Below are 25727 nucleotides of genomic sequence, written 5' to 3' on the forward strand. Positions count from 1 at the left end.
GAGCGAGAGTATATTACGGCGGGCTTGCGTGTGCGCTGATGTGCGGCCGGACCGAGAGTGAGTGAGACGCGCGCGCCGAGCGACCGGGGATCAGGGCCGCTAGCTTAGGTCACATCGTTGATTCACTAAGGACAGTCCGACGTAGTGGGACTCCTTAGTGAATCAACGATGCCGCCATAAATCCATTTAAAGTCGTATAAGAATTTTTGAATTTAATTTTAAATCACGTAATTTTTTTGTTCATAATTTACAATCTAAAGAATCATTCACTTTTGTCATCACATGGACATGGATTGTAATTTTCGTGGTCCTTCCAGACTGGTTGACGGTGACGTGGGCGCAAAGCGGCATGCATCTACAGCCTGATGGCGCCGCGGACGACGACACGGATTCTGCCAGAAATCGGTGAGTACCTTCTATCATCGTCGTCATTAACACAATTACTACCAACCTCACTGCAACTAACGTTAATACTGCCACCACCATCTCGTCTATCACCACATCTCCATAATATCTGATATCTTTTCTTCGACCCTACTACTAACTACCTCTTATACCACTACCATTAACTATTCCATCACGATCACTATTTCTTCTAACACCATCAGCTCGTCCTTGTTCACCACTACTATCTTTCCCATCATCAATACTGTCTCTACCATTACAACAACTATTTATTCCTCGACCACTAAACGCCTCCTATGCTATCTCCACTATCTGTTCCATCACTATCTCTATCTCTTCTGCCACAAAGATCTCTACTTCCACCGCTACTACTATCTCTTCCTCCACTACTACCACTAACGACTTTTTACTCCACCTCTACTATCTGTTTTATCACGACCACTATTTCTTCTACCACCACCGTTTTGTCCTTCATAACCACGACTTCGTCTTCCATTACTACTATTTTATCCCCCATTACCACAATTAAATCTTCCTCGTCCACTTTCACTAATCACCTCTTAAACCATCTCCACTATCTATCCAAACACCATTATTATCACTTCTAGCACTATCATCTCATCTTCCACCACTGTTATCATCTCATCCATCACCACTACCTCCTCTTCCATTACCACTACTATCACTTCCTCGACCACTACCACTAACCACCTCCACTGTCTGTTCAATCACCATCATTATCTCTTCTACCATGACCATCTTTATATCCACCATCACCACAATGTCTTTCTCCACCACTATTACTAACCACTGGTCCACTCCACCACTTCCATCGTTATTACTACCACTACTTTTAATCCATAATAGCCTTGTTCATCTCCATCACTAGATGGCGGTTTTGGATAAATGTTTTTTTGTTTAATATTATCACCACCTTTAAACGAAGCCATTGGAATTAGTAAATAATAACAGACAATAGATGGAGCTCTCAAACATTATAGATTAATATGACAACAATTATGACACCACCACCGTCATTATCCTATGCAAGCTAAGATAATATCTGTCTGATGCTGGAATAGAAGTGAGATGACAAGGAGTCCTATCCTTTTCTACGCACTACCCAATCCTCTAAAAACATCAGACGATAATTATATAAGCCGATAGACGTTCAATGCAATTCGAATGCGCATTAATGATTCAACACAAAAGTTTTATGGCTGTAATGGCTGGTAAGAACCCATTAAATGCTCTCGTAGTAACATTACTTGAAAGATTCCATTATAAGGGATCTCAATTCTTAATTGACGTGCGTCGCCGACCATCTTTTCCAAGTTTGAAGTTTTTCCAACTAGAAACTGCTCTTTGTTGCTTTGTCTAAAAAACTTAGAATCCGCTTTGTGCATTGGATGAAATAAACATGTATAGATGTTCATACACTGTTCCAGTCAGTTGTTATAAATTGTTCGGCTGTCGCTGTCGGTATGAAAGATCGTCGTCTCGCATCCCGCGTTACTCCCTCTATCGTACCCCCCTAATCTTATATATACACTAGCTGATTCCGCAAACGTTGTTTTGAAAAAAAAAACTAAAGTTTTTAATTAACAAATGTAAAATAAGGGTTGATCGTAGAGGGGTAAAAATTTAGGTTTGTATGTATTTTTGTATGCTGTATCATAATAAAATAAAAACCAAAAAAATTGTCTAAAAAATTAAAAATAAAATTTAGCGGTGGACCACCCTTATCACTTAGGGGTATGGAAAATAAATAGTAGCCGATTCTCAGACATACTGAATACGCATGTAAAATTTGGTAGAAATCGGTCAAGCCGTTTCGGAGGAGCTCAAGTTCGAACATCGTGACACGAGAATTTTATATATTAGATTTAAAATAAGCTCTTTTAAGGTTTATTTGATAGGCTGTTAATGTCAAAAGATGCTTGATACTGCCACTACGTGGATTAACTACATGCTTAAGGTCGCGTAAATTCGCTAATTTGGGTAGTGCAGTACTGGTCATCATGACGATCTTTGGAGCAGGTCTATATCTTACAGTGGGAGTCGGTGAACTAAATGACTATGACTCTATATTTTAATACGTATGTTATTAAAATTTCTAACCTCTTCTGTTATTTTATGGCCTATCCACTCTATTTTTCCTTAGTAACAAAGTTCTTTGATAGTACTGCTTTTTATATTTTTCTCATGAATCTTTATTATAATCTGTGCTAATTTAAACGATACTCTAATATAAAAACGTCTAGAAACTGGTACGAAATTCAAAATATACCAGTTTGACTGGTACCAGGTGTATTTGATTTAAAGGGTAGTACAGTACCTAGCGATAAACATTACACTTCGATCTTTAGAAAGAGACAATCGGATAATTTCGGCTTCGTAGAGCGTTGAACCCTGTGTCCACCATGACAAGAGTTGAATGAAAGAGAAAAAAAATAAAAATTTTTCGTTCGACAATTTTTATCGAATCTCTCGATATATTGTAGCACTAGCTATAAATGTTAAAAGTGTGTCCTAGAGACTGAAACAAAGCTAAAGATAGACATAGAGAGCATCGCCGTTATGATGGGCGACGACAACCTTCGCCCATCATTCCTATCTTTCGCTCGTGGGGTGGCGAGGGATACGGTTGAAAGAAATAAAACTGTATATACTAAGGTACTTAATGAACTTTGCACAAAATAAATAGTTTACTAATAATAAGAAATAGAAAAAGAAATGTGTAATAAAGAATTAAGAAAGTAAAATAAATGTGTAAATAAAGTTAAAATAAATGTAAGATAAAATTACTACCATAGAGTAAGAAGATGATGGAAGACAGGCGAGGAAAGAAAGAAGGTATAAAAGAGCAAAACGAAAGATATTGTGAAGGACAAAAGTAAAGAATGAAAGATATTGTGACGCGTGAAAGAGAGTGGTAAATAAAGAAAAGACAGAAAAAATTATTGAACAATAAAGTCCCTGATCCCAAAAAGTTAGGGGTAAGAGAGGCCCCCAATAGGGGCCATATAAAAAAATGTTAAAAGTGTTAGCACTGTAACATATAGCGAAGCTATGTTAGGTGACGCGTTCAATGATAACGACGCGAAGCGACGTGAAGGACAATGGACTCATTAGAGCTGCGGCTACACTGTTCGTACACTGATATAATGTTCTTAAACACTTTGATTTATATTTGATGGATATATTTAAACGAAGAATGTAATCGCGTTTTAATATCGTACTAATAGCTGTAGCCTGCTCATATCGCTACGCCACCAATTAAAATATTTTTTGATATAGTTTTGCGGTGTTCATTTTGAGTTAAATAATTTTACATAAATTCAAATAAGTATGAAATGATACGGCAATAAATGAAATTCATAGGACCGACAGTGGCGCCATCTACCAAAAATAATGACACTAACTTAGAAACCTTCGTGGACTCATGCACAACAACTTTACTAAAGATCATCATATGATCAATTGTATAATTTACAAGTATATAAAGGACATGCAAAAGGACATTTATACATATATATATGAATGTATATATATATATATATATATATATATACAAGAGCATCAAAGCTTTGAGTTTACGGGTATTGTACAGGCTGTATTTTAGAGAGTATGCGTCTGAATTACACCAAATAATTCCACCACCTCCTTTCTTCCACCTGCTCTAAGCGTTTTGCTAATACCTTTATAGTGCGGATAGCCAAGAAGTGAAACAACGTACTGGAGTCATTGTTTCCAGACAATTATAACTTAGGAGTCTTCCAAGCAAAAGTGAATAGGTTTCTTCAAAGTAAGCATGTACCAGGCGAGACAGAGGTCAAAAGCTTCGCCTATAAACCATAAAAAAGTAGAATTTATTTCGATCACTCATTGACAGTTACTAAAATATTATATACAAAATCAAATATGATATAAAACCACGGACTGTGAATTGACATATCAGCGGATAGATGCCCAATGTAGGGCGTGGCCTCGCTTAAAGATTACTACGATAACTGTTGTTTTTTTTGGCCTCCGCTATTGGAGGCCTCTCGTACCCCTAATTAGTTGGGACCAGGGTCACAAATAAGTTTTTCAGACTGTTCTTGTGCTGCTCGCTTCAAGCGACTTCCCCTCAGTGCATATAGTGATCCCATTCGTGACGTCTACCAGTGCTTAGACGTCATTAGAGAGCCTTTTAGGCTTTTTAGCTCGAAGAATTTCTCGCCTATAGTGGCAGTACAAGGGGCTAATCGATCGTGTAATCGTTGGCCATGGGAGCTGAAAGGTTCACGAGGGGAGACCTCGAACCTGTAGACGTGACGTGAGTGCGCCCCCACTAGGTGAATCGAAGACGTAGTTAAGTTCATGAAAATTCGCTGGATGAGGTCAGTAACATTGGTCATCGTGATGGCAGGCTTTGAGGGAAGCCTATGCCTTGTAGTAGACGTCTAACTGCTGAAAATAATAACATACAGAATACAATACATATCATATTAGATGCCAAAGACGCTGCTACTATTTAATGGAATCAGGCGTTACCTTGCAGAAGTCCATCCTAAGTAAGAAAAGGAACAATATTTAGCCAATTTACAAACACAGAGTTTGATACTAATCGGTGTAACATAACTCCTGAAGATGCCCCGTGGAGGGGTGAAACACGTGTTGAGTGATTTGACGGTGGCTGTTGTGAAATTCGCATTGTTTGCCGCATACGCATTTATCAGCGGGCTGGCGGGCGGTGCACTTTATTGCACGACTACCACTGCATGTGCGGAAGCTGCTACTATGTTAGCTGAATATAAGAGGTTTCTACGAAACTGTATGGTAACCATTGAAGTTATACAAGGAGATTAGATGTAAGAAACACTTTAAAGATATGAATGTTAAGCTTATTTGTCACCCTAGTCATCCTGTATAAAGTGAATCAAAATGTCAATGTCAAAAATGTTACGAAACTGTCAAAATACGACACGTCGCACGAGCTATAATATTAAAAACTGGACATTGTAAGGGAGTTGTTTTAAACAAAGAAGATACCTTGAAATAAAAATACATAATAGTAATCGAAACTAAACATCGTGCATCATTTTTATCCAGTACATCCTTCATAACTTGGTCCTAATTATCTTGAAAGACTTTTTCAATATTTCAAAATCTACAAGCTCTAGGGGAATTTCCCTTGAAAATGTGCATTCGAATATCCTCCATATACTTATTCATATAATAAGAATCTCAACCATAAACTTAAAAGTATGGAATATAAATAAAAGTAATGAGAGTGAAATTTAAATAAAAAATAAATTGAATAGCGGATTTATGATGCCGTGTATCATCAACATGAAACTTATTGATTCTGTTTTATTTTTGATCCTACTCTGCTTCGCAAGAAGTTATAGACGAAAAGAAAAAAACAGGAAGAAACTGTATAAGAACACATCTTTTAATTAAGTTTAACACAGATTCATATACACTTTACCAGATATAGACTAAATAAAATATTACTATGGACGTCCGGTATTTTATAAATTGTTATAAATATTGTAAACGTACTAAGTATTATAATAAATATATTGTGAGGCCACTGTATGGCCCTCTTTTTCAAAACATATTTTTAATATCCGCACTTCTACCCCAAAACAAAAATCCATAGGAGATAATGCTGTGGAAATAACTGAAATAAATAGTATATTTTCCTGGCAGTATCAATAGCAGAGTAAAAATTTCAAATTATTCAAGCTATATAGCGAAAATATACCTGCTAAAAAGATCATCAGAATGTCCTAATGTCCAATGAAGACGAGAGCACTTAATGATTTCACAAGAGCTTTCCAGAGCTCCACTTGACGCCTCGTCCCGGAGGCCGTCTCGAGTGGAGACGGACGTGACGAGCTAAATAGTTTATTAATAGATTTTACTACACACACTTTCGTAGCAGTGCTACGATATCTCGTAGCGGCAGTTAAAGATTGCTACGGTGCTACGGGGTTCTACGAGCTACGGTTGTTCAACATTAAAGGAGTTTTATATTTATTAGATTACTTTCATTTTAATTCCGTAACTATCAATTCAGATTTGATCATAGCTATGTTAGGCGACTACATGCAATCGACCTCTGTCTCGCCTGATGTTAAATGATAACGAAGTCTACGGTGCTACGTGCTTGCCTATAATAAACCTTTTTATTCTTGCATGGAATACTGCTAAGTTTTATTAAGCTGGAAACGACGTTAGAAGGTAGTTCTGTATATTGGCTGTTCGAACTATAAAGTAGTATCAAAACTTTCGTGTGGAAGGAATTAAAATCGTGTACGGATGTCGTGAATCCGTGAATATTGTTGTCCGATTGGAAAAAGAAGATGGGAGAGATAATTAATAAAACGCCTGTGCCGTTTGAAAAAATAAATATATATTTTGAATTAATAAAGGGTAGTTGGCAACAAAAAGGCCTGGAAGAATTATATATATGTATTTAATTAACTAAGGGTAGTGGGCAGAAGGCCTGGTCTAATTTTGCACCGCAGCTCAGTACTCCCCTGATGGTGGTTGTGGTAGGCAGCCGCACGATCTCCCAGGACTGGTCAGGCGGCAGCAAGTCGAGAGCAGGGAGCGCCGGTAGGTTGCAGTATGTGTCGGTTCCGGTGCACGGTGATATAATTCCAACGGTGTAAATCTTGCTGTGTAAAACTTGCAGTCTAAAACTCGTAGTATAAACTTTGCAGTGTAAAGATAGCAGTATCAAAGTTGCAGCGTAAAACTCGCAGTGTAAACTTTGCAGTCTAAAACTCGCACCTGTGAATGAATGTCACAGTTATGATATACATATATAAGTATATGTACAATTTGCTCCGCTGACAGTAAACCCCGAGATGGCTTGCGATGAAGGAAGGAAAGAAGCCGAAAGCAGTTGATGTGATTGTTTACTGTCAGAACGGAGTTACAAAATGTAAAGCATGTAAAACAATAATAGGAGAGATAAACAATTAAACAAATTGAAAAGTAATAATGAATACATAATGATGGAACTATGGACACAGACAAAATGTTGAGCTCTAACTTATAGATCAACGCTACTTAATAATGATGTCTTCATAATATTTGTTCAACACTTACCCCTTGGGGTGCGAGACGATGTAAAGGTTGTGGCGTGAACTAAATGATGCCCGGAGAATGAATAGGACCAAGGCGTGAATTTATAACGTAAATTCTAACTGGCCCCGGCGCGTGTGAAGACACATAGCTGGTGAACGCAACCGACACAAAGAGTGTGCGTCGGTGCGTGAGACGACACCTAGCTAGTGAACGCGACCGAGGCCTGGATCCTTCTCCTGGCAAATGTGAACTGCTGTCGCTGGTGCGCGGGCGCATAGGAATTTTTGTTATAAAAACAAAGATCCGTTAAACCAATAGCACGCTCCCACGACCCCACGCCACTTGAGACGTACCGTTGCCCGCTAAGGGTTGAACAATTTTTTGCTGTATTGCGATTTATGAGACGTTTCTCGTGATTATATTTTTTTGGTTAAAATTTTAACTAAGATTTATGGGACGTTAACTTGCAACGTTACATTACCCCGCGCGTCACCGAAGGATTTTATTTCATTTAAAAGAAATAAAATCCGAACTTATTGATAACAATTTCATTTTTATCCTTTTAAACTCATTCTTTCATACTTCTCGCAAACAAACTAGCAATAGTAATCATTATAAGGATTACTAACGCGACCAAACAATTATGAAGGTTATAGATTCATTCTAATAACCCAAACGAAATATTACGCGGTTAATGGTAATGTTTTAGTTTATGTTGTGTCGCATTATGTTTATTATTTATTCAAACCTATTATTTTTAAATCCTTTATGTGCCATGTTCCAACATTTTTACCGGCCATGTTTTCTAATACATACACTAAGAGAGAATTATTTTTAATTATACATTTTACATAAAGAATCAAGAATAACGTATGTCTTAACAAGCACGTCTTCTGCGCTATCGGAATCGTCCGAAATTTGATTGACTCTATTAGTATAAAACATCCTCAGAAGGAAAAAGAGGACCCAGTGTAGCGATTTGTTTACGTAAGTTGTTAACAAGAGCGCCATGTTTAATCTATTTTTATAAATTGGTAAAGAGAGAAAGAATAAAAAATTAAATGCACCACAATAAGGAAGGTGTTGAACAAGTATTCTACTCAATCTACTCCGTTCTGTAACAAATTCACTAACGAACGTTATGGTTGCTAGTATAAGATTTAAAAAAAAATAACACAAAAAATATGAAAATGATGCGTAAACCTGCAACTAATGTGTACGGTCCTATGAAAAAATAGCAGAAGCAAAAAAAGTTACAACATAAGAACAAAATGTATGTTAAACTAAACAAAAACTTTTTTAAGTGAAGGATGTACACTTCAGTTGCTGGCAGTAGAAAAGGCAAAAATAACGTTTTACAAAATTAATTAAATAAAAAAAACAATCACATAACTACACTACAATGCAAAATCAGACCTTTTAATACCACGTTAAGGGCGCCAGTGTGCCGTTTGAAAAAATAAATATATATTTTGAATTAATAAAGGGTAGTTGGCAACAAAAAGGCCTGGAAGAATTATATATATGTATTTAATTAACTAAGGGTAGTGGGCAGAAGGCCTGGTCTAATTTTGCACCGCAGCTCAGTACTCCCCTGATGGTGGTTGTGGTAGGCAGCCGCACGATCTCCCAGGACTGGTCAGGCGGCAGCAAGTCGAGAGCAGGGAGCGCCGGTAGGTTGCAGTATGTGTCGGTTCCGGTGCACGGTGATATAATTCCAACGGTGTAAATCTTGCTGTGTAAAACTTGCAGTCTAAAACTCGTAGTATAAACTTTGCAGTGTAAAGATAGCAGTATCAAAGTTGCAGCGTAAAACTCGCAGTGTAAACTTTGCAGTCTAAAACTCGCACCTGTGAATGAATGTCACAGTTATGATATACATATATAAGTATATGTACAATTTGCTCCGCTGACAGTAAACCCCGAGATGGCTTGCGATGAAGGAAGGAAAGAAGCCGAAAGCAGTTGATGTGATTGTTTACTGTCAGAACGGAGTTACAAAATGTAAAGCATGTAAAACAATAATAGGAGAGATAAACAATTAAACAAATTGAAAAGTAATAATGAATACATAATGATGGAACTATGGACACAGACAAAATGTTGAGCTCTAACTTATAGATCAACGCTACTTAATAATGATGTCTTCATAATATTTGTTCAACACTTACCCCTTGGGGTGCGAGACGATGTAAAGGTTGTGGCGTGAACTAAATGATGCCCGGAGAATGAATAGGACCAAGGCGTGAATTTATAACGTAAATTCTAACTGGCCCCGGCGCGTGTGAAGACACATAGCTGGTGAACGCAACCGACACAAAGAGTGTGCGTCGGTGCGTGAGACGACACCTAGCTAGTGAACGCGACCGAGGCCTGGATCCTTCTCCTGGCAAATGTGAACTGCTGTCGCTGGTGCGCGGGCGCATAGGAATTTTTGTTATAAAAACAAAGATCCGTTAAACCAATAGCACGCTCCCACGACCCCACGCCACTTGAGACGTACCGTTGCCCGCTAAGGGTTGAACAATTTTTTGCTGTATTGCGATTTATGAGACGTTTCTCGTGATTATATTTTTTTGGTTAAAATTTTAACTAAGATTTATGGGACGTTAACTTGCAACGTTACACGCCAACGAGTTTTTTATTCAAAATTCAGTCTATATAATACAGAAAGTCTTTGTTATTGATGTTTTGGTTCACTATACGCAATAAGAATACAAAAGTATTATTGTAAACGTTTTCTATGGCAATTTAATCTTTACTTTGGATGTTCTATGGTCCAGGTGCGGACGAGCCGGAAGTTTGGCAGCAACGCCGGGTGAGAAGCTTCTGGAACTGCTACGGCCGAGTGCAGGTGCACCACGGAGACATTCCACAGCTGCATGCGCTTCACAGCAACAGCGGCCTACAGGCTTCGTGTATTGTCCCTCTGACGCGCTCCCCTACTGCCCTCCCTCGCGCCTGGCGCCGCCCAGGCCTCATGTGAAGGTAAGCATTTAGACTCCTTTACTAATTTTTTCGTTACTTTTATCTCGTTTATTAGGTAAAAACTACGATTTTTTTTAATAAAAATAATATTATTAAATTTTAAATTAATATTTTTAAAGCTTTCCTTGAGAAAGCGGTTTAAAGAGGTCAATATTCTTACAGTGGTATCAAAATTTATTAATAATAATATTTTGTACGTTAATAATAATAACAATAAAGTTAAAACAATAGATGTTCATAGTGTATTTACAAAGCATCGTGAAAAACTTACTGTACCAGAGTTTCGATTGCATCAGATTTTTTAATAAAATTCCGCGAAGCCTTATTGGTAAATTTAAGGAAAAAGTTAATTATTCAATAAACCGATATTTATATGACGAAAATTCTTGACAATAATTTTGCTTGATTATTTTGATTTTATTTAGACTATATCTTATATAGTGTATATGTATATCTGTATTATTAAACTTTATTAAAAAATGTGTTGTTGTTTGTGGTTTCATCCAAGGTTTAAAACAAGCATCTCTTCACGCGCACACACACACACTTATATATATATATATTTATGTATATATATATGTATATATGTGTGTGTGTGTATGTATACATATGTGTGAAGCTTTTGACGCTTTTTTCTTATATAAAGATACCTATTTTAAGGAATGATATATAAAATCTTTCATAGTAATATTATAAAATATAGTACAAAGATATACTTAAATACCAGAAAGTTTATATATTAATGAAAAGTAGGCACTTTAGCTGACTTGATCGATCGACACGAAACTCTTTGTAACTACCTGCTTAAGAATGGGATGCCGTTTTGTTGATTAAATTGTTTAAGCTGCTATCAAAAGATGCTAGCGGGCGGTACTTCGGTGAAATTCAAAGGATCGTTCGCGGGCTATCCAGCTGCGTTCGAACAATGAGAAATGATTAATTGGTATCTCCCTACTACGCCGCGTTTAAAATTCTTGTATAACATTGATTGCTGTGATATAATAACTTTTATAAAGGATATATATTGCTTCTATCAATTTTGATTTTTGTTACGTACTAAAGTACTTATAGATGGTGCTACGCTCGAAGTTATAGACGACTTGATCTAGCTTGATAAGTACAACTTAGAGAAAGAGATCACTCGCCGAATTCAACTAAGAGGGGTAGCGTTTTGAAAGCTCCAAAACCTCTTCTCATTCAAAATAACGCCATATTTGAAGACTAAGGTCTTTGATCATTGTTGCTGTTGATGACATACGTATCTAAGACGTAAGTCTCATATGAAAGCACAGATTCAACCAGAAAGTAATGGTAAGGGCTATGCTCGAAGTTTCTCTGCAAGATCAAATCAGAAATGAGAAGATCCGCAAACGAACTATAATAATTGACGAAGCTCGAATTGCACGTCTGAAATGGCAGCGGGCGGGGACAATATTCATGCACCGATGGCTGTTAGGACCGAAAGGTTCTTGACTGGCGGCCACGAGCCGGTAAATACAGCCTAGGTAGGCTTCTCACTAGGTAAACCGCCGACATAGTTAAGGTCCTGAGAAGTCGCAGGATGCAGGCAGTGCAGGGTCAGTCATCATGGCGATCTTTGAAGGAGGCTTATGTCTAGTATCGGTTGAAAAGAAGGAAAATTCATTTTAATTCTATCAGAATTTTGCGAACACTTTTACTTACTACATGATTTTGGGATAGGGCGTACCGTAGATTAATTGTCAATAAATGTGCAATTTAAGGTTTTTGTACCAACCACACTGAATAATAGAATCCTCTTTTTAAATATTTCTTATTTGTCCTAGTTACAACCACCACCACCGGCGCAACCGCCAGTTCAACCGCAGCCTCCACCAGTGCCGCAGAGGATAGTACCCGTAGTGCAGCCTGCTCCCCTACCGGTGCCCCCACCAGCACCACCACGTCGAGCATCACCACAACCACCTCGTCGCGTACCACCACCTACACCACCTCGGCCTACAGCCACAGCGACTCCGGTCACCGACCCTAACGGCAACCGACGAGCAGTTCCACCGATTCCGACGCAACCTCCTCGTCTTGACTGCAACAAGAACCCACAGCCTCCAGTACCGAGGAGACCACCCCAGAAAATACCAGATACCCCGTATACACCACCTCCAGCTCAGATGAAGCGGTCTCCGAGCTCCGGGTCGAACATAAGTGTTCGGCAGGATTCAAACGTGTCGTCTGATTCGTTCAGCCAGACATCATCGCCGTCATATACAACAAAAACGATGGAGGCGCCACTGCTACCCCATCAGCACGTCAACAAGAGTTTGAACGCAAAAATAGCACGCGGATTGTTGTTGAAAGAGCAACAGGAGAAAGAGTCCGGAAACTCTTCTATAACGAAGAGTATGTCTACACCCGCGTCGCTGCAGACCATTGTCAGGTTTCAGAACGGCAGCAACATGTCCTTGCACCACAGAGTAAGTAACCTTTCTTTAATATCTTGTAATATTAAGCACTTTTTAATTGGGTATAAACCGTGGGAATGAATTTGTCTAATACTGTATAAAGGATTTTGTAAAATTGATCACAAAGAAGGTCTTACTTTGTTATAGACTAATCTTACATTAAGTGCTTTTTGATGCCTCGTAGCGTCGTCGTCTAGCTAGAGTTCTTATCAAATTATTCTCTTCCCGAATTCTTCTCTTGTCGTAAAAGTGTTCAATGTATATGATCCGAAGTGGATAAAAATAAAATCACAAATGACTTCAAGTTGGACTACAAGTTGATTATAAGGCATAGAATCTTTAAGCATAGAACGATTTACTCAGAAAATATACGCTAGATATGCTTATGACTTTCAAGAACTGTGCATACAATATAAAATAATTAGGAAGTAAATATATTAAATTCAAATATTTTAAACAATAGTAAACATTTCAACCTTCGTAATTTGAAATTATATTCAAGTAAATTGCAACTGATATTCAAAACTTAAAAGCTTGTAACTGCCTTACATACTTTTCCCTACTAGAAGTTATTTTTAACAGCCTGTCGCATTACAATAGAAAAAGTAAATATACTTATAGCTATTTTAAATAGATAATTGTATTTAAAAAATATGAAACAAATATTCTTTTGATAGATAATAATTACCAAACAAGCTGTTAAATGGCGATATAAAATGACAATCTGAAGTTCATAGCAATTAGACAAACCTGCGGAGACTTCAAAGCAAACTGTCAAACTTGTCAAGTTCATAGAAAACTGACAAATAAGCAGTTTTAATAGTCTTCTAGTTTTTCTTTCTGTGTACATATTATAAAAAGAGGTTCTAATGTATAAAAGAATTTTTCTTTAAAAAATATATAATATTTTACTTTTCCATTTGTCGTAATCATAAAACGTGCACGTTCACTGTCAAAAGTGTGAAGTTGAAATCGAATTGTCAAACTTGCGAATTTCAGAGCAAACTGTCAAACTCCGAAGTTTCTAGATGTGAAATTAATATTTCTAATAGTCTTCCACTTTTTCTCTGTGTGTTAAGTGAATTAAGATTCCGCAATAATTAAAATGAAAATAACTATTCGTTTGTCACATTTAGCATAACGCCGTCCACATAAAAGCGACGCTTTCGAGTTGTCCGCTAAAATTTACAGCCGCAGTCGAGCCCGTAATCGCTTTGCGGCGTATTCAGTTGCACACGCGATGGAACAGATTGTTATACGCACACTGTATATCTTTTTATTTAAATAATAATACAGCCTTCGTATGAATTGTTTTAAATACTATATCACTATATCTAGCTCTCGTAACTCAGTGGTGGAGGAATGTAACTTTTCATATTACATAATTCAAGCTTTTTGCATTAATTATATAGGATTTCCACTGCTCACAAACAAGTTTCAGAGAATTGGAGCAGCGTCCTCTGCTTACCATAACACCACATTGCCATCGCCAACTTGCCTGCTAAGGGCGGCTATTATGGTAAATACTCCCACAGATATCTTAATGAAAGCCCTATGCCTTCCAGATAGCTTCTATGAGTTAAAACGACGATAGATACGTTAAAGTTCTAATTCTATTTCTAATCTATTACTATTTCCAAACACCTTACATAAAGTGATTACTTTAAAATATGTTATAATTTTTTTTTATATTAAAATGCGACTGGCGAATAGTTTCTCATAGCAGTCTGCATGGACAGATAATAAACAAAGAAAGGAACTAATATATAGTTACTTCCGCTATGCAGCAGTAGTCGTACAATGAAGTGCACCGCTCGCCAGTTCGCTGATAAATGCGCTTGCGGTAAACAATGCGAAATACAACTACCACCGTTAATCTACTCTATACGTGTTTCACCCCTCCACGGGGCATCCTCAAGAGTCCTGAGAATGATTGTGGAGGATTCGAATTTTGAAAATCCTTTCCCTCACAATAATATCATTATGTTATTCATTTAAACCTTTTAAAGCCTTTACATCTATATCGGATCCGATATTAATACGTATAATATTATATATACGATTCTGTGTAGTAAATAGAAATAAGTTCAATCTGGAAGGCATCAGCCTATATCCTCAGGAGTTTTATATTTTTTTTCACATGCATGTCCATCGTCAATGTACAATCAGGAGTTTATAAGATAGAATAAGGCTTTTATATTATTTTTTTCGACGTAAGCATACCCGCCTTATAATGGTGTACTGTTGTATGCTCTTCTCGAAAGTGGGCGCGGATTTTACACTTTATTTTCCTACGTTATTGTTGTTGACATATATATAACATTTATTTAAGAAAAATTATAAAAATATGTAATCATTTCAGCATCGTCATCATTTCATCATCGACATCGTCTGTAGGGCTCTTCTAGAAATTTCCAACAGGTTGGAAACAGTCTATATATAGCATCTTCTAATCACTTTAACCACCTCAGTACGAGCATCGTCTATAGTCGACGGTCACAGATGAATACGCATAGTCGACTCTAACCTTCAGCGGCAACCCATCTTGCTTACATTTGCGATATAATTGACAATATAATCGGATAGATATATAGGTCCGTTCATGTTTTCTAGCCTGTCTAAGGTGTGGAAGATAAAAGGTAAAAAGAAACAGCGAACACGACAACAGAAGAAAAATATATTTATAATAAAAGGATAGTTGGGCAGAAGGCCTGGTATGATTTTACACCGCAGGTCGTTACTCCCCTGATTGTGGTGGTAAGCAGCCGCACGATCTCCCAGGACTGATCAGGCGGCAGCAGGTCGAAACGGGGAGCATACAAGACAGGATGTGTTCGTGCCGGTGCGAGGTGCGAATAGATTCAACCTCAATGAACAAAGATTTTGTTTAAAACTCGCACCTGTGAATAGTTTTAATATATATATATAAATATATGTGCAATTTGCTCCGCTGACAGTAAACCCCAACAAGATGAAAAGAAGCTATAAGCAGTTAATGTGATTGTTTACTATCAGAAAGGAGTAACAAAATTTAAAACATTGTAAAACAAAATGGGAAATGATAAAGATGAGGAATATATAATAATGGAACTATGAACACAGACAAAATGTCGATCTCTGACTTATAGCTAAACGCTACTTAATATTGATGTTTTTATAATATTTGTTCAACACTTACTCCGTTGGGGTGCGAGACGATATAAAGAATGTGTCGTGAATTTAAAGATGCTACGAGAATGAATTTGAAGAACCGAGACGAGAATTTATAACCTAAATTCGAGTTAGCCTCGGCATGTATACTCTCGAATGTGCGCTTTCATATTACGACAGTCGATAAAGTCGTGCTCGGCTGTGCGCTTTCATATTACGTCAGTCGATAAAGTCGTGCTCGGCCGTGCGCTTTCATATTACGACCGTAAATTAAAGTCGTGCTTCGCCGTGCGCTTTCAAATTACGACCGTCGGTAAAGTCGTGCTCAGCCGTGCGCTTTCATATTACGACCGTCAACTAAAATCGTGCTGGGCCGTGCGCTTTTATATTACAACCATCGATAAAGTCGTGCTGGGTCGTGCGCTTTCATATTACGACCGTCGATAAAATCGTGCTCGGCCGTGCGCTTTCATATTACGACCGTCAACTAAAATCGTGTTGGGCCATGCGCTTTCATATTACGGCCGTCGATAAAGTCGTGCTCGGCCATGCGCTTTCATATCACGACGGTCGATAAAGTCGTGCTGGGCTGTGCGCTTTCATATTACGATCGTCGACTAAAGTCTAAAAGACGCTCGGCTATGGGTATGGTTTTAAAATCGGCAAGAATCGTATCGAAGTGGTTAAGAAGGTCGTTCGTTCTTCTCATGAGCGGACGGTTTACGCCGCCATTGGTGGAATAAGATCTCTGCTCCAGTCTCTTATAAAAATTTCTTTACTGATAAATATATATTGTAGAGTATAATATACATGGTAAGTCTGTATGTTCTCTCTGCACTTTCGCAAACATTAATATGTTTCCGCTTCCACGGCTCTTGGCCACTGAAGCCGGTCATATGAGGCCGGATTAAGTTTGTCAACGTACGAATATTAACATACTATATGTTACCCGCGGCTTTGTTCACGTCAAATAAGTTTCATATTGTCACATCTTTCTAGACGCGTCTTTTATTCGTAATGAAGGTTCTGTAATTTGATAAAACGGTGTACATAATACAGCTGATTATAAAATAAAAGTAATTTTATATATTGAACATGAAAATAGAACTAATTGGTCAGATATAGTCCTTCGATCTACACAAGTGAATTGATTTAAAATAGACGATTGATTTACTATAAAATAAATCAGGAGCGGCTTGCATTTAGCATCAGCTGACCTGTACTAAGGTAAAGGAATATTTATAACAAATTTTAAATGTTATATCTTTGCATATCTGTGGGAGTGGCTCTATTTTATAGGTAATAATTTAGTTACATAATTAACTTTAAACGAGACAACATTTTAACAAGTCTTAGACAATGGCGGCATCGTCGTAAGAAAGAGAGAGTTATACTTCCACATTCATCCATCTCTTTCACACAAGCGTCTTTCATGAATCATCTTATACTCCGTTTACCAATTATGAAACTATTACATTTAGTACATATATTCTCAACAAATAATGTATAGAAAATGGATATTTAAATGCCAAAAAAAAATTTCATCAAATGTTTTTTTTTGTAGCAAGAATTGTTAAATTATACTAAACAAGATATTTCTTAAACATAACAATGGCAATTGATTTAGTTTATTAAGGAGTGGTAGCGCAGAGGTATACATTACAGAAAAACTGATTGCATTTTACCGTTCTGTCGTTGAAAATATATATACTCGAGAGCAAGAAGCTGTTAATAACGACGGTGAATATATCGTTGATTAGAAATAAAAACTTGCTAAACATGTAGTCGTGTGAATTTAACTTAAGAAAGCGACATTACCTTTCCAGTCCCCAAATATATATTTATATATATATGTATACACGTGCCATTAAAAACGCAATATCGAAGACCCGCTTGCACGTGCAAGATCCGTTTGTTCGCAAATATTGACGCGGCAAATCTTGCAGTGGTCAGAATCTTTTAATTGCTCAACTTGACGATAATTAAACATGATCTTGACCGGGGTAAATAATGTCGGTCTCACGTTTGACCCGACGTTGGCAACAACGTACTTTGATAAATGTTTTCTTTTCCTTCTAGAACTTTGTAACGAATATATTTGTTTGTGTGTGTGTGTGTTTGCGTGTGCGTGCGTGCGTGTATGTGTTTGTGTGTGCATGCGTGTGAATGTTTGCGTGTGTGCATATGCGTGTGTGCGTGTGTGTGTGTGCATGCGTGTGTGCGTGTGTGTGTGTGTGTGTGTACACTTCTATATCATCGTCATGTCTCAGTGGGCATCTATAGGTGGAAACAACGATCCAAATATTCCTCATTCAGCTTGATATATTTTTCGTAATTAACTTCAAGTGTTTTTTTTTTCAACTAATAGTTGTATATTGTAAGATCTATCTTTAAAATTCAGCCAGTTATAAAAAATTCTGATTAGCTGTTGACTGTCTCTAGTATTTTTTAAGGCGACCATTTTTGGAAACCACTCGTATTTCTATTATTTTTTGGGATAGAGATTTTGGTTTTCAGTATAGTTTTATTTATTTTATTTCTCTTGTTCGTTCCAATATGTTTTTCTATTTTCTTCCTTTCTTCATATTTTATTTCGTTCTTATTGCTTTTATTTACATACCTATGCATCGCTGGAATCACTAGAAAGTAAATCCTTCGCCACATTTTTTACAACATTACATTTATTTTTTTATTTTTGAATACATTTCATTTTACAATTGTAATTTGTAGTCTTGTTTTATAATAATTAAAAGATACTAAGATAGAAAAGAAATAGCAAAAGCGGAAGAAGGCTTTGTTTTAAAGCAAGTGATGACTTATTCAAAAGACAGTCTGCCGAATCTTAACACACGTTGATCCCATGGGAGCGCTCTGTGTACTAACTGAAATTGAAACAGCTGAGTTCATTTTTAGAACTTTAAAAACCTAGCATTCCTACCGTAGTTAAATAGTTCAGAAGAGGGATATTCCTTTTCAAAGTCAAAATATTTATATTCAAGAAGTCATTTATAAGCATTAATAAATTGTGAATAATTTAAACTTAAGTAGTAAACTACCATTGAATTGGAATATAGTTTTGCTAAGAAGAGTCGGCAAAAAACTAAACACTTTCACTTTATAAATTAAATGTAACAATGTTTTAATGTATACATTATAATATCAACTATTTAAACAAATCAAGTTGAAAGCTTACAGAGATAGACAGCGTCGTCTCTCTGATGGACGACGACAAGACTTGCCCTACAAAATTATTACAAATAGAAGTAAAATAAAAATAAGTAGACTAAGAAAACCAGAAAGTTTACAAAATAAGAAATGTCAATCGTAAAAGAAATATTAAATAAATATATAAACAGTCAGGAATCGAACTCGTAATCGCAAGTCACATTCTTTTACCACTTGACTACTACTGCTCAACGTAATACGAATTTTGAAAATGCTTTTTCTAACTTTACATATAGTTATAAGTATACATGTAGTGTAAGAAATGAGCACTGTATTCAAACCTTTAAAGCTAAACAACTTTAATTAACATTGTATAAATGTTACATATTTAATGGAATCAGGCGTTACCTCGCGGAAGTCCATTCTAAGTAAGAAAAGGACCAATATTTAGCCGCTGTTACACCGATTAGTGCCAAACACACTCTGTGTAACTTCACTCCTGAAGATGCCTCGTGGAGGTGTGAAACACGTGTTGAGTAATTTTGCGGTGGCGGTACGACTACCATTGCATGTGCGGAAGTGGCTTAATATTGGTCATTTTCTTACTTATAAATGTTACGACAATTCTTAATCGAAACAACATAATTTTATACGTAGAATGTCATTATTTATACGTAAAAAAAAACGTATAAAACATATATATACATCAAGAACCATTAGTAAAGTATGAAGTTGAAAATGTAGCCTTCGAAATTCAATGAACGAGGTTTATGTCTAAAAGCCTGAAGTGCATTCGTAGCGGCTGCCTTCGATGTCAGCCTGTCCGTCTTTTATGCTCTGTGCTAAATCAACTGACTGCCTCTCTAATTGGTGTCGGAAATTACGATAGTATTGGTTGTGAATTATATGGATATATGTTGAATTTATATCCCGTTATTTAAAATCAAATATTAGCTTCTAAATTTAAAAATTATTTTTAAATTTCTCTTAGACTTTAATTAGTTATATTGTATACATAATTATCCGATTATCGTAGTGATATCTTTAAGTTCTTTAAAACTATATACAGGATGATTGATTATAGATTTATTTATTTATTTACTTTATTAGAGATAAACAGTAACAAAAGGCAGTAAGAAAGTACAAACTTAGAAGCTTAGACATGTAAAATTAGTTACAATTGTTACCTTATAACTATCTCACTGAGAACATTTAATGATTTATAGTCAAACATTGACGGAACAAGTAAAAGATATAAAAGCTTGAAAGGATTGAATATATAGACGCCTATAGCAAGGTGTAGATTTCCCCCTTATAATAATTCATAATGCAATTAAATATTTATTTCACACGTCATGTGCTATACGATTCGTATGTTTGTACATAATTGATAAGCATTTTTTATTTTTCAAACATTTTTATAGTAGCTCAGTCTTCCAAAGATATCTTTGGGGTGATATACCATAGTTGCCACGCTTGGAAGACTGATTAGAGATCGCAGTGTGGTAATATGGTACAAAGAGGACGCTGCACATTCTGTTAAAACTTGCTTGTGAGCAGTGGCAATTCTATAATAATTAATGCACAAAGTGTAAGTTATTGACTGTATTCCGGTAATCGAATCCGCGACCTACGACGGCAAGTATCAGTCTTCTATCGCTGCGCACACACACACACACACACACAGAGAGAGAGAGAGAGAGAGACAGAGACACACAGACACACACAGACAGACGCACACACGCACGCTCGCACACACACCCACATGCACGCACACGCACACACACACACATACGCACGCACACGTACACATTAAAAACACATTAACCATCACTTTCCAGGGCTCATTGAGCGACTACAACTTTTCCAATGAGGCCTAAAATAAGAGACCACATTTAAAGGTTTTTAACAAGTTATGTGTAGAATTGTACGTACTATGATCCGATGTGTTTTTGTTTTATAAAAGACCATGTGTATTTAACAGATGCTCAGAGACATGCGGGGAAATAGTAGCGAGGGTTCCCCACACAAGTTTCGACTGATGCAGTTAGCGCTCAACGCTGTCGCACTGCTCGCAATAACGGGTGCACTGTTCGCTTACTTCCGAGCCAACCCGGCTGTTCAGGTGAGTTTTTTTTTTCAATTTATTCTATGTTATTAACTTATTTTACTATATTTTATTAAATCATTTCTTTATAAAGGTTGTCAAATATCTTCCTTCCGCCTTTTTGTCTTTTGAATTTCGCGGCTATGTACAAAGCGCTACAGAGCTCGTATCTGGCATTACTATACATTTAAAATATTTTACAGTTACAATTTAAATATTTTAAAGTTTTCCTTCGTTAAAGGCAAATCCGCTAGAGAAACGTTCCGTGAGATTAATGGTGTTTTGGGGGATGGTACTCTATCACTTCGAACCGCGGAGGAATGGTTTCGACGATTCAGAGCCGGCGAAAACGACACCATGGATAAGCCAGCCGGCGGAAGACCTGTGACGACAAATACCGATCAAATCATGGACTACATCGAGTTAGACCGGCATGTGGCATCTCGTGACATCGCCCAGGAGATGGGAGTTAGTCACCAAACCATTTTAAACCATCTGCAGAAGGCTGAATACAAAAAAAAGCTTGATGTTTGGGTGCCGCACGATTTGACGCAAAAAAACCTTCTGGACCGAATTAACGCCTGCGATATGCTGCTGAAACGGAACGAACTCGACCCATTCTTGAAGCGGATGGTGACTGGCGACGAAAAATGGATCACATACGACAATATCAAGCGAAAACGGTCGTGGTCGAAGGCCGGTGAATCGTCCCAAACAGTGGCCAAGCCGGGATTGACGGCCAGGAAGGTTTTGCTGTGTGTTTGGTGGGATTAGCAGCTCATAGTGGATGATTCCCTTATCATCCACTATGAGCTGCTCCCATATGGCCAGACGCTTAATTCTGCCATCTACTGCGAACAACTGGACCGCTTGAAGCAGGCGATCGACCAGAAGCGTCCAGAATTGGCCAACAGGAAGAGTGTAGTGTTCCACCAGGACAACGCCAGACCACACACTTCGTTGATGACTCGTCAGAAGCTACGGGAGCTCGGATGGGAGGTTTTATCACATCCACCATATAGCCCGGACATAGCGCCAAGTGATTACCACCTGTTCCTGTCCATGGCGAACGCCCTTGGTGGTGTAAAGTTGAACTCAAAAGAGGTTTGTGAAAAGTGGCTGTCCGAGTTCTTCGCAAATAAGGAGGGGGCTTCTACGAGGGAGGTATTATGAAGTTGCCGTCTAGATGGAAACAGATTATCGAACAAAACGGCGCATATTTGAACTAAATCCGATCACTGTAACACTTTTTATAAAGCATTGAATAAAGAGCAAAAAAGCGGAAGGGAGATATTTGACAACCTATTATTAGTGTTGTATATAAATGTATATATAAGTAAATTTTTAACCATATTAAGTAGTTATAAATTTTTTTTGATATTTTTTATTGTAAAAGCCAGTCCACAGCCATACAAAGTTTCAGAATAATAGAGAAAGTAAAATGGGCGGAAAAACAATAATATGGAAAGAGTGGAAGTATATATATATATGTGTGTGTTTATTATATATATATATACATATATATTAATACATATATATATATATATATATATATAATAAACACGATAAAATACATATTATAAATATAACAATAAATAAAGAAATCAAACATTCTTGGATCGCACTTGACTGATAAAAAGAAACAAGTAGAAAGAAAAAAATATATATTTCTTAACCATTTTATTAAAAATTGGTGGTCATTTAGCAAGTCTAATTTTTAGCTTCAGATATGTACACTTTTTAATTACTTATTACATAACATACTTTTAACTATTTACTAAAGGAATCCTAGGGCACTTAAAGGCTATTTAAAGATAGATGTGTGCGTGTGTCAATTAAAAGAGTAAACACATAAAAATACAATCTAATATCACAATTTGAGCAGCTTGTTCGGACAAAACATCTATACTTACCGCTACTTTTGTTGAATTTAAAAGACTAAAAATGAAACCCAAATAAAAATGAATTTCAAATTTTAGTTACACGTGAAGTTGTGAAGTTGTATTTTTTAAATTAGTTCTTTTTTAATTAATGATCAGTCTAGACATTTTCATTCAAGCAAATTAATCTAAAAAGTTTGCAATATTGTCTCTGCAATTTTTACACACATACGTGTGTGTGTGTGTGTAATATAACTGCTGAAAAAAATGAACTACCAGAGTACAACGGAGAAACAATTTATCGTAATTTGAGACGAACACGTAACCGCTATGAAAAAATATAACTTAGGAGGTTTGCTTTAAGTTTGTTGGTAGACATTTGTTTGACAAACACTCTTAAAGTCTTTTGTCTGAATATATCGCTACATACATTCTGAAACTAGGCTTTTGTAAAAATTGTTTTATGATTTTTTTTTCGTCATCTATACGCAGGATTATCGATTAGTGTCAACAAGTTACAGAAATAATCAATAAGGTTAAAAAGGCATTTATTTTTAAATAAGAAAGGACCAATATCTAGCCACCTCCGCACATGCAGTGGTTGTCGTGCATGAAAGTGCACCGAGTGTTTAGCATCTGTGTAGCAACTCCTGAAGATGCCCCGTGGAGGGGTGAAACACGTGTTGAGTGAATTTACGGTGGCGGTTGTGTAGTTGGCATTGTCTGTCGTCATTTACGAGCGGGCTGGCGGGCGGTGCACTTTCATGCACGACAACCACTGCATGTGCGGAGGTGGCTAGATATTGGTCCTTTCTTATTTAGGATGGACTTCCGCAATGTAACGCCTGAATCCATTAAATATTTATTTTTAATTTGTATCACTACATATTAAAACTAATCTTTACTATATATTCTTGAAGGTTTACTCATATATGCTATTAACACATAAAGTAGACTTTACTCCATTACCCGTTATATATGTATATATATATATACATATACATATATATATATATATATATATATATATATATATATATATATATATAATAATAGAATATATACATAAATATAAAGAACTCAACCGTTTTTATATAACATCGAATAAATTTAATACACGTGACAACTAAGTAAATAAAATGTAAGTAACAAAGAAATTATCACATGTTTGTGTAAATGATAAAACGTGTCAAATAAACGTGACGGCACCGCCCTACGCAGACAGCGTAGGCGACTAATTAAAAACAAGTTACCGTCACGTTTACCGTCGTCTTTCGTGCAAAAGACTTACGTATTTATTTACTTATTCTTACCAAAGTTAATTTGCCGATATAAATTTGTATGGACTGGCAAAATTATTAAAAACTTGATTGTAAAGAAGCTTATTGTGTACGCTTCGAAGGCTTCGCCGATTTACCGTTCTGCTTACAACTCGCACAATGGGCCGAGGTCAGATTTTAAGTAAGAAGGCTTAGAAAAGTTTCATTGTTTTCATTTCAATTTCATCGATTTTATTTGTAATTTACATCGTTATGAATACTTATATTTTAATACGTTGGAAGCCTTTATATCAGTGGACTTTACGGCTAAGATTTAAAGAAGATATATGGAACCTTTAATATTAAAGACCTCTTTAAGGTTTTTGATGGGAGTAATATTTCTACCCATCCCCCTGCTTTTTAGGTTTAGTTATGTATTAAAATCCTCTGAAATCCTCTAGTAGGTTGTTGTTTTTAATAATCAATATAGTTTATAAAGTTTTATAATCCTCTTTGATGACTTATTTGTAGGATTTGTATTATAATATATCTGTGAAATATTGTTAAATTTGAAAATGGTAACTATTAAGTTTTTTGACCAACTTTTCTCAGGATCTATCAGTGGTGCTTACTACTTATAATATAAAAGAATATTTACGATACAAAAGTGTAAGTAAATGCCTACATGGATATTTATGGTTCGAATTTTAAATTACTAAAACTCCATCAGTAGTAGTCTACTGTATTTTTCAGGGTCAACTCAAAGTTTCTGGTCTTAAATCTTTGATATACATACGTAACTTCGTATTCCACGGATTCACCGTGTGAATGCCGGGTCGATCGCATTATAAATGAACCCGATACAGTGCTCTTATTTCTATTTAAAAATTTAGTATATATATAAAAAGAAGAAAGAAAGTAAATTACAAGTAAATTATGAAAATTATAAGAAGAAATGTATTATAAAAAAGTAAAATTACTAATAGTAACCCCTACTCAGCAAGTTCTTCCTTACAGTCTACCCCGTATTGCAGAGCTGAATTTCAGTGAGGGACGAAATCTCAATGAATAAAATTTACGAAGAGAACAGTAGTATCCCAATGATAAAGGAACGAAATTTGTTATTGTAGGTCGCGGGTTCGATTCCGAGGTACATTTTTGGTTTGCACTGCTCACAAATAAGTTTTCAAAGGATTGGCTTCAGCATTCTTTGTGTATCATAACACTGCATAGGTAACCCACGTGT

At 36.5% G+C, this 25727-nt stretch overlaps 1 protein-coding gene across 1 annotated transcript in view; it reads left to right on the forward strand.

Annotated features, from left to right (window-relative positions):
- The first annotated feature begins 322 nt into the window (after positions 1-322).
- Positions 323-25727, forward strand: part of Corin (corin serine peptidase) — a 69441-nt gene continuing 44036 nt past the window's right edge. The window contains exons 1-4 of the mRNA XM_068770551.1: positions 323-405; positions 10278-10482; positions 12288-12932; positions 21220-21360. Coding sequence (XP_068626652.1) covers positions 350-405; positions 10278-10482; positions 12288-12932; positions 21220-21360 — 1047 coding nt within the window. The 5' untranslated portion in view covers positions 323-349. The remainder of the gene's footprint in view (positions 406-10277; positions 10483-12287; positions 12933-21219; positions 21361-25727) is intronic.

This window comes from Battus philenor, unplaced genomic scaffold, assembly GCF_028537555.1.
Source record: "Battus philenor isolate CCGP_79_NKW_IND1 unplaced genomic scaffold, ilBatPhil1.0.hap1 SCAF_3, whole genome shotgun sequence".
Lineage (NCBI taxonomy): Eukaryota > Metazoa > Arthropoda > Insecta > Lepidoptera > Papilionidae > Battus > Battus philenor.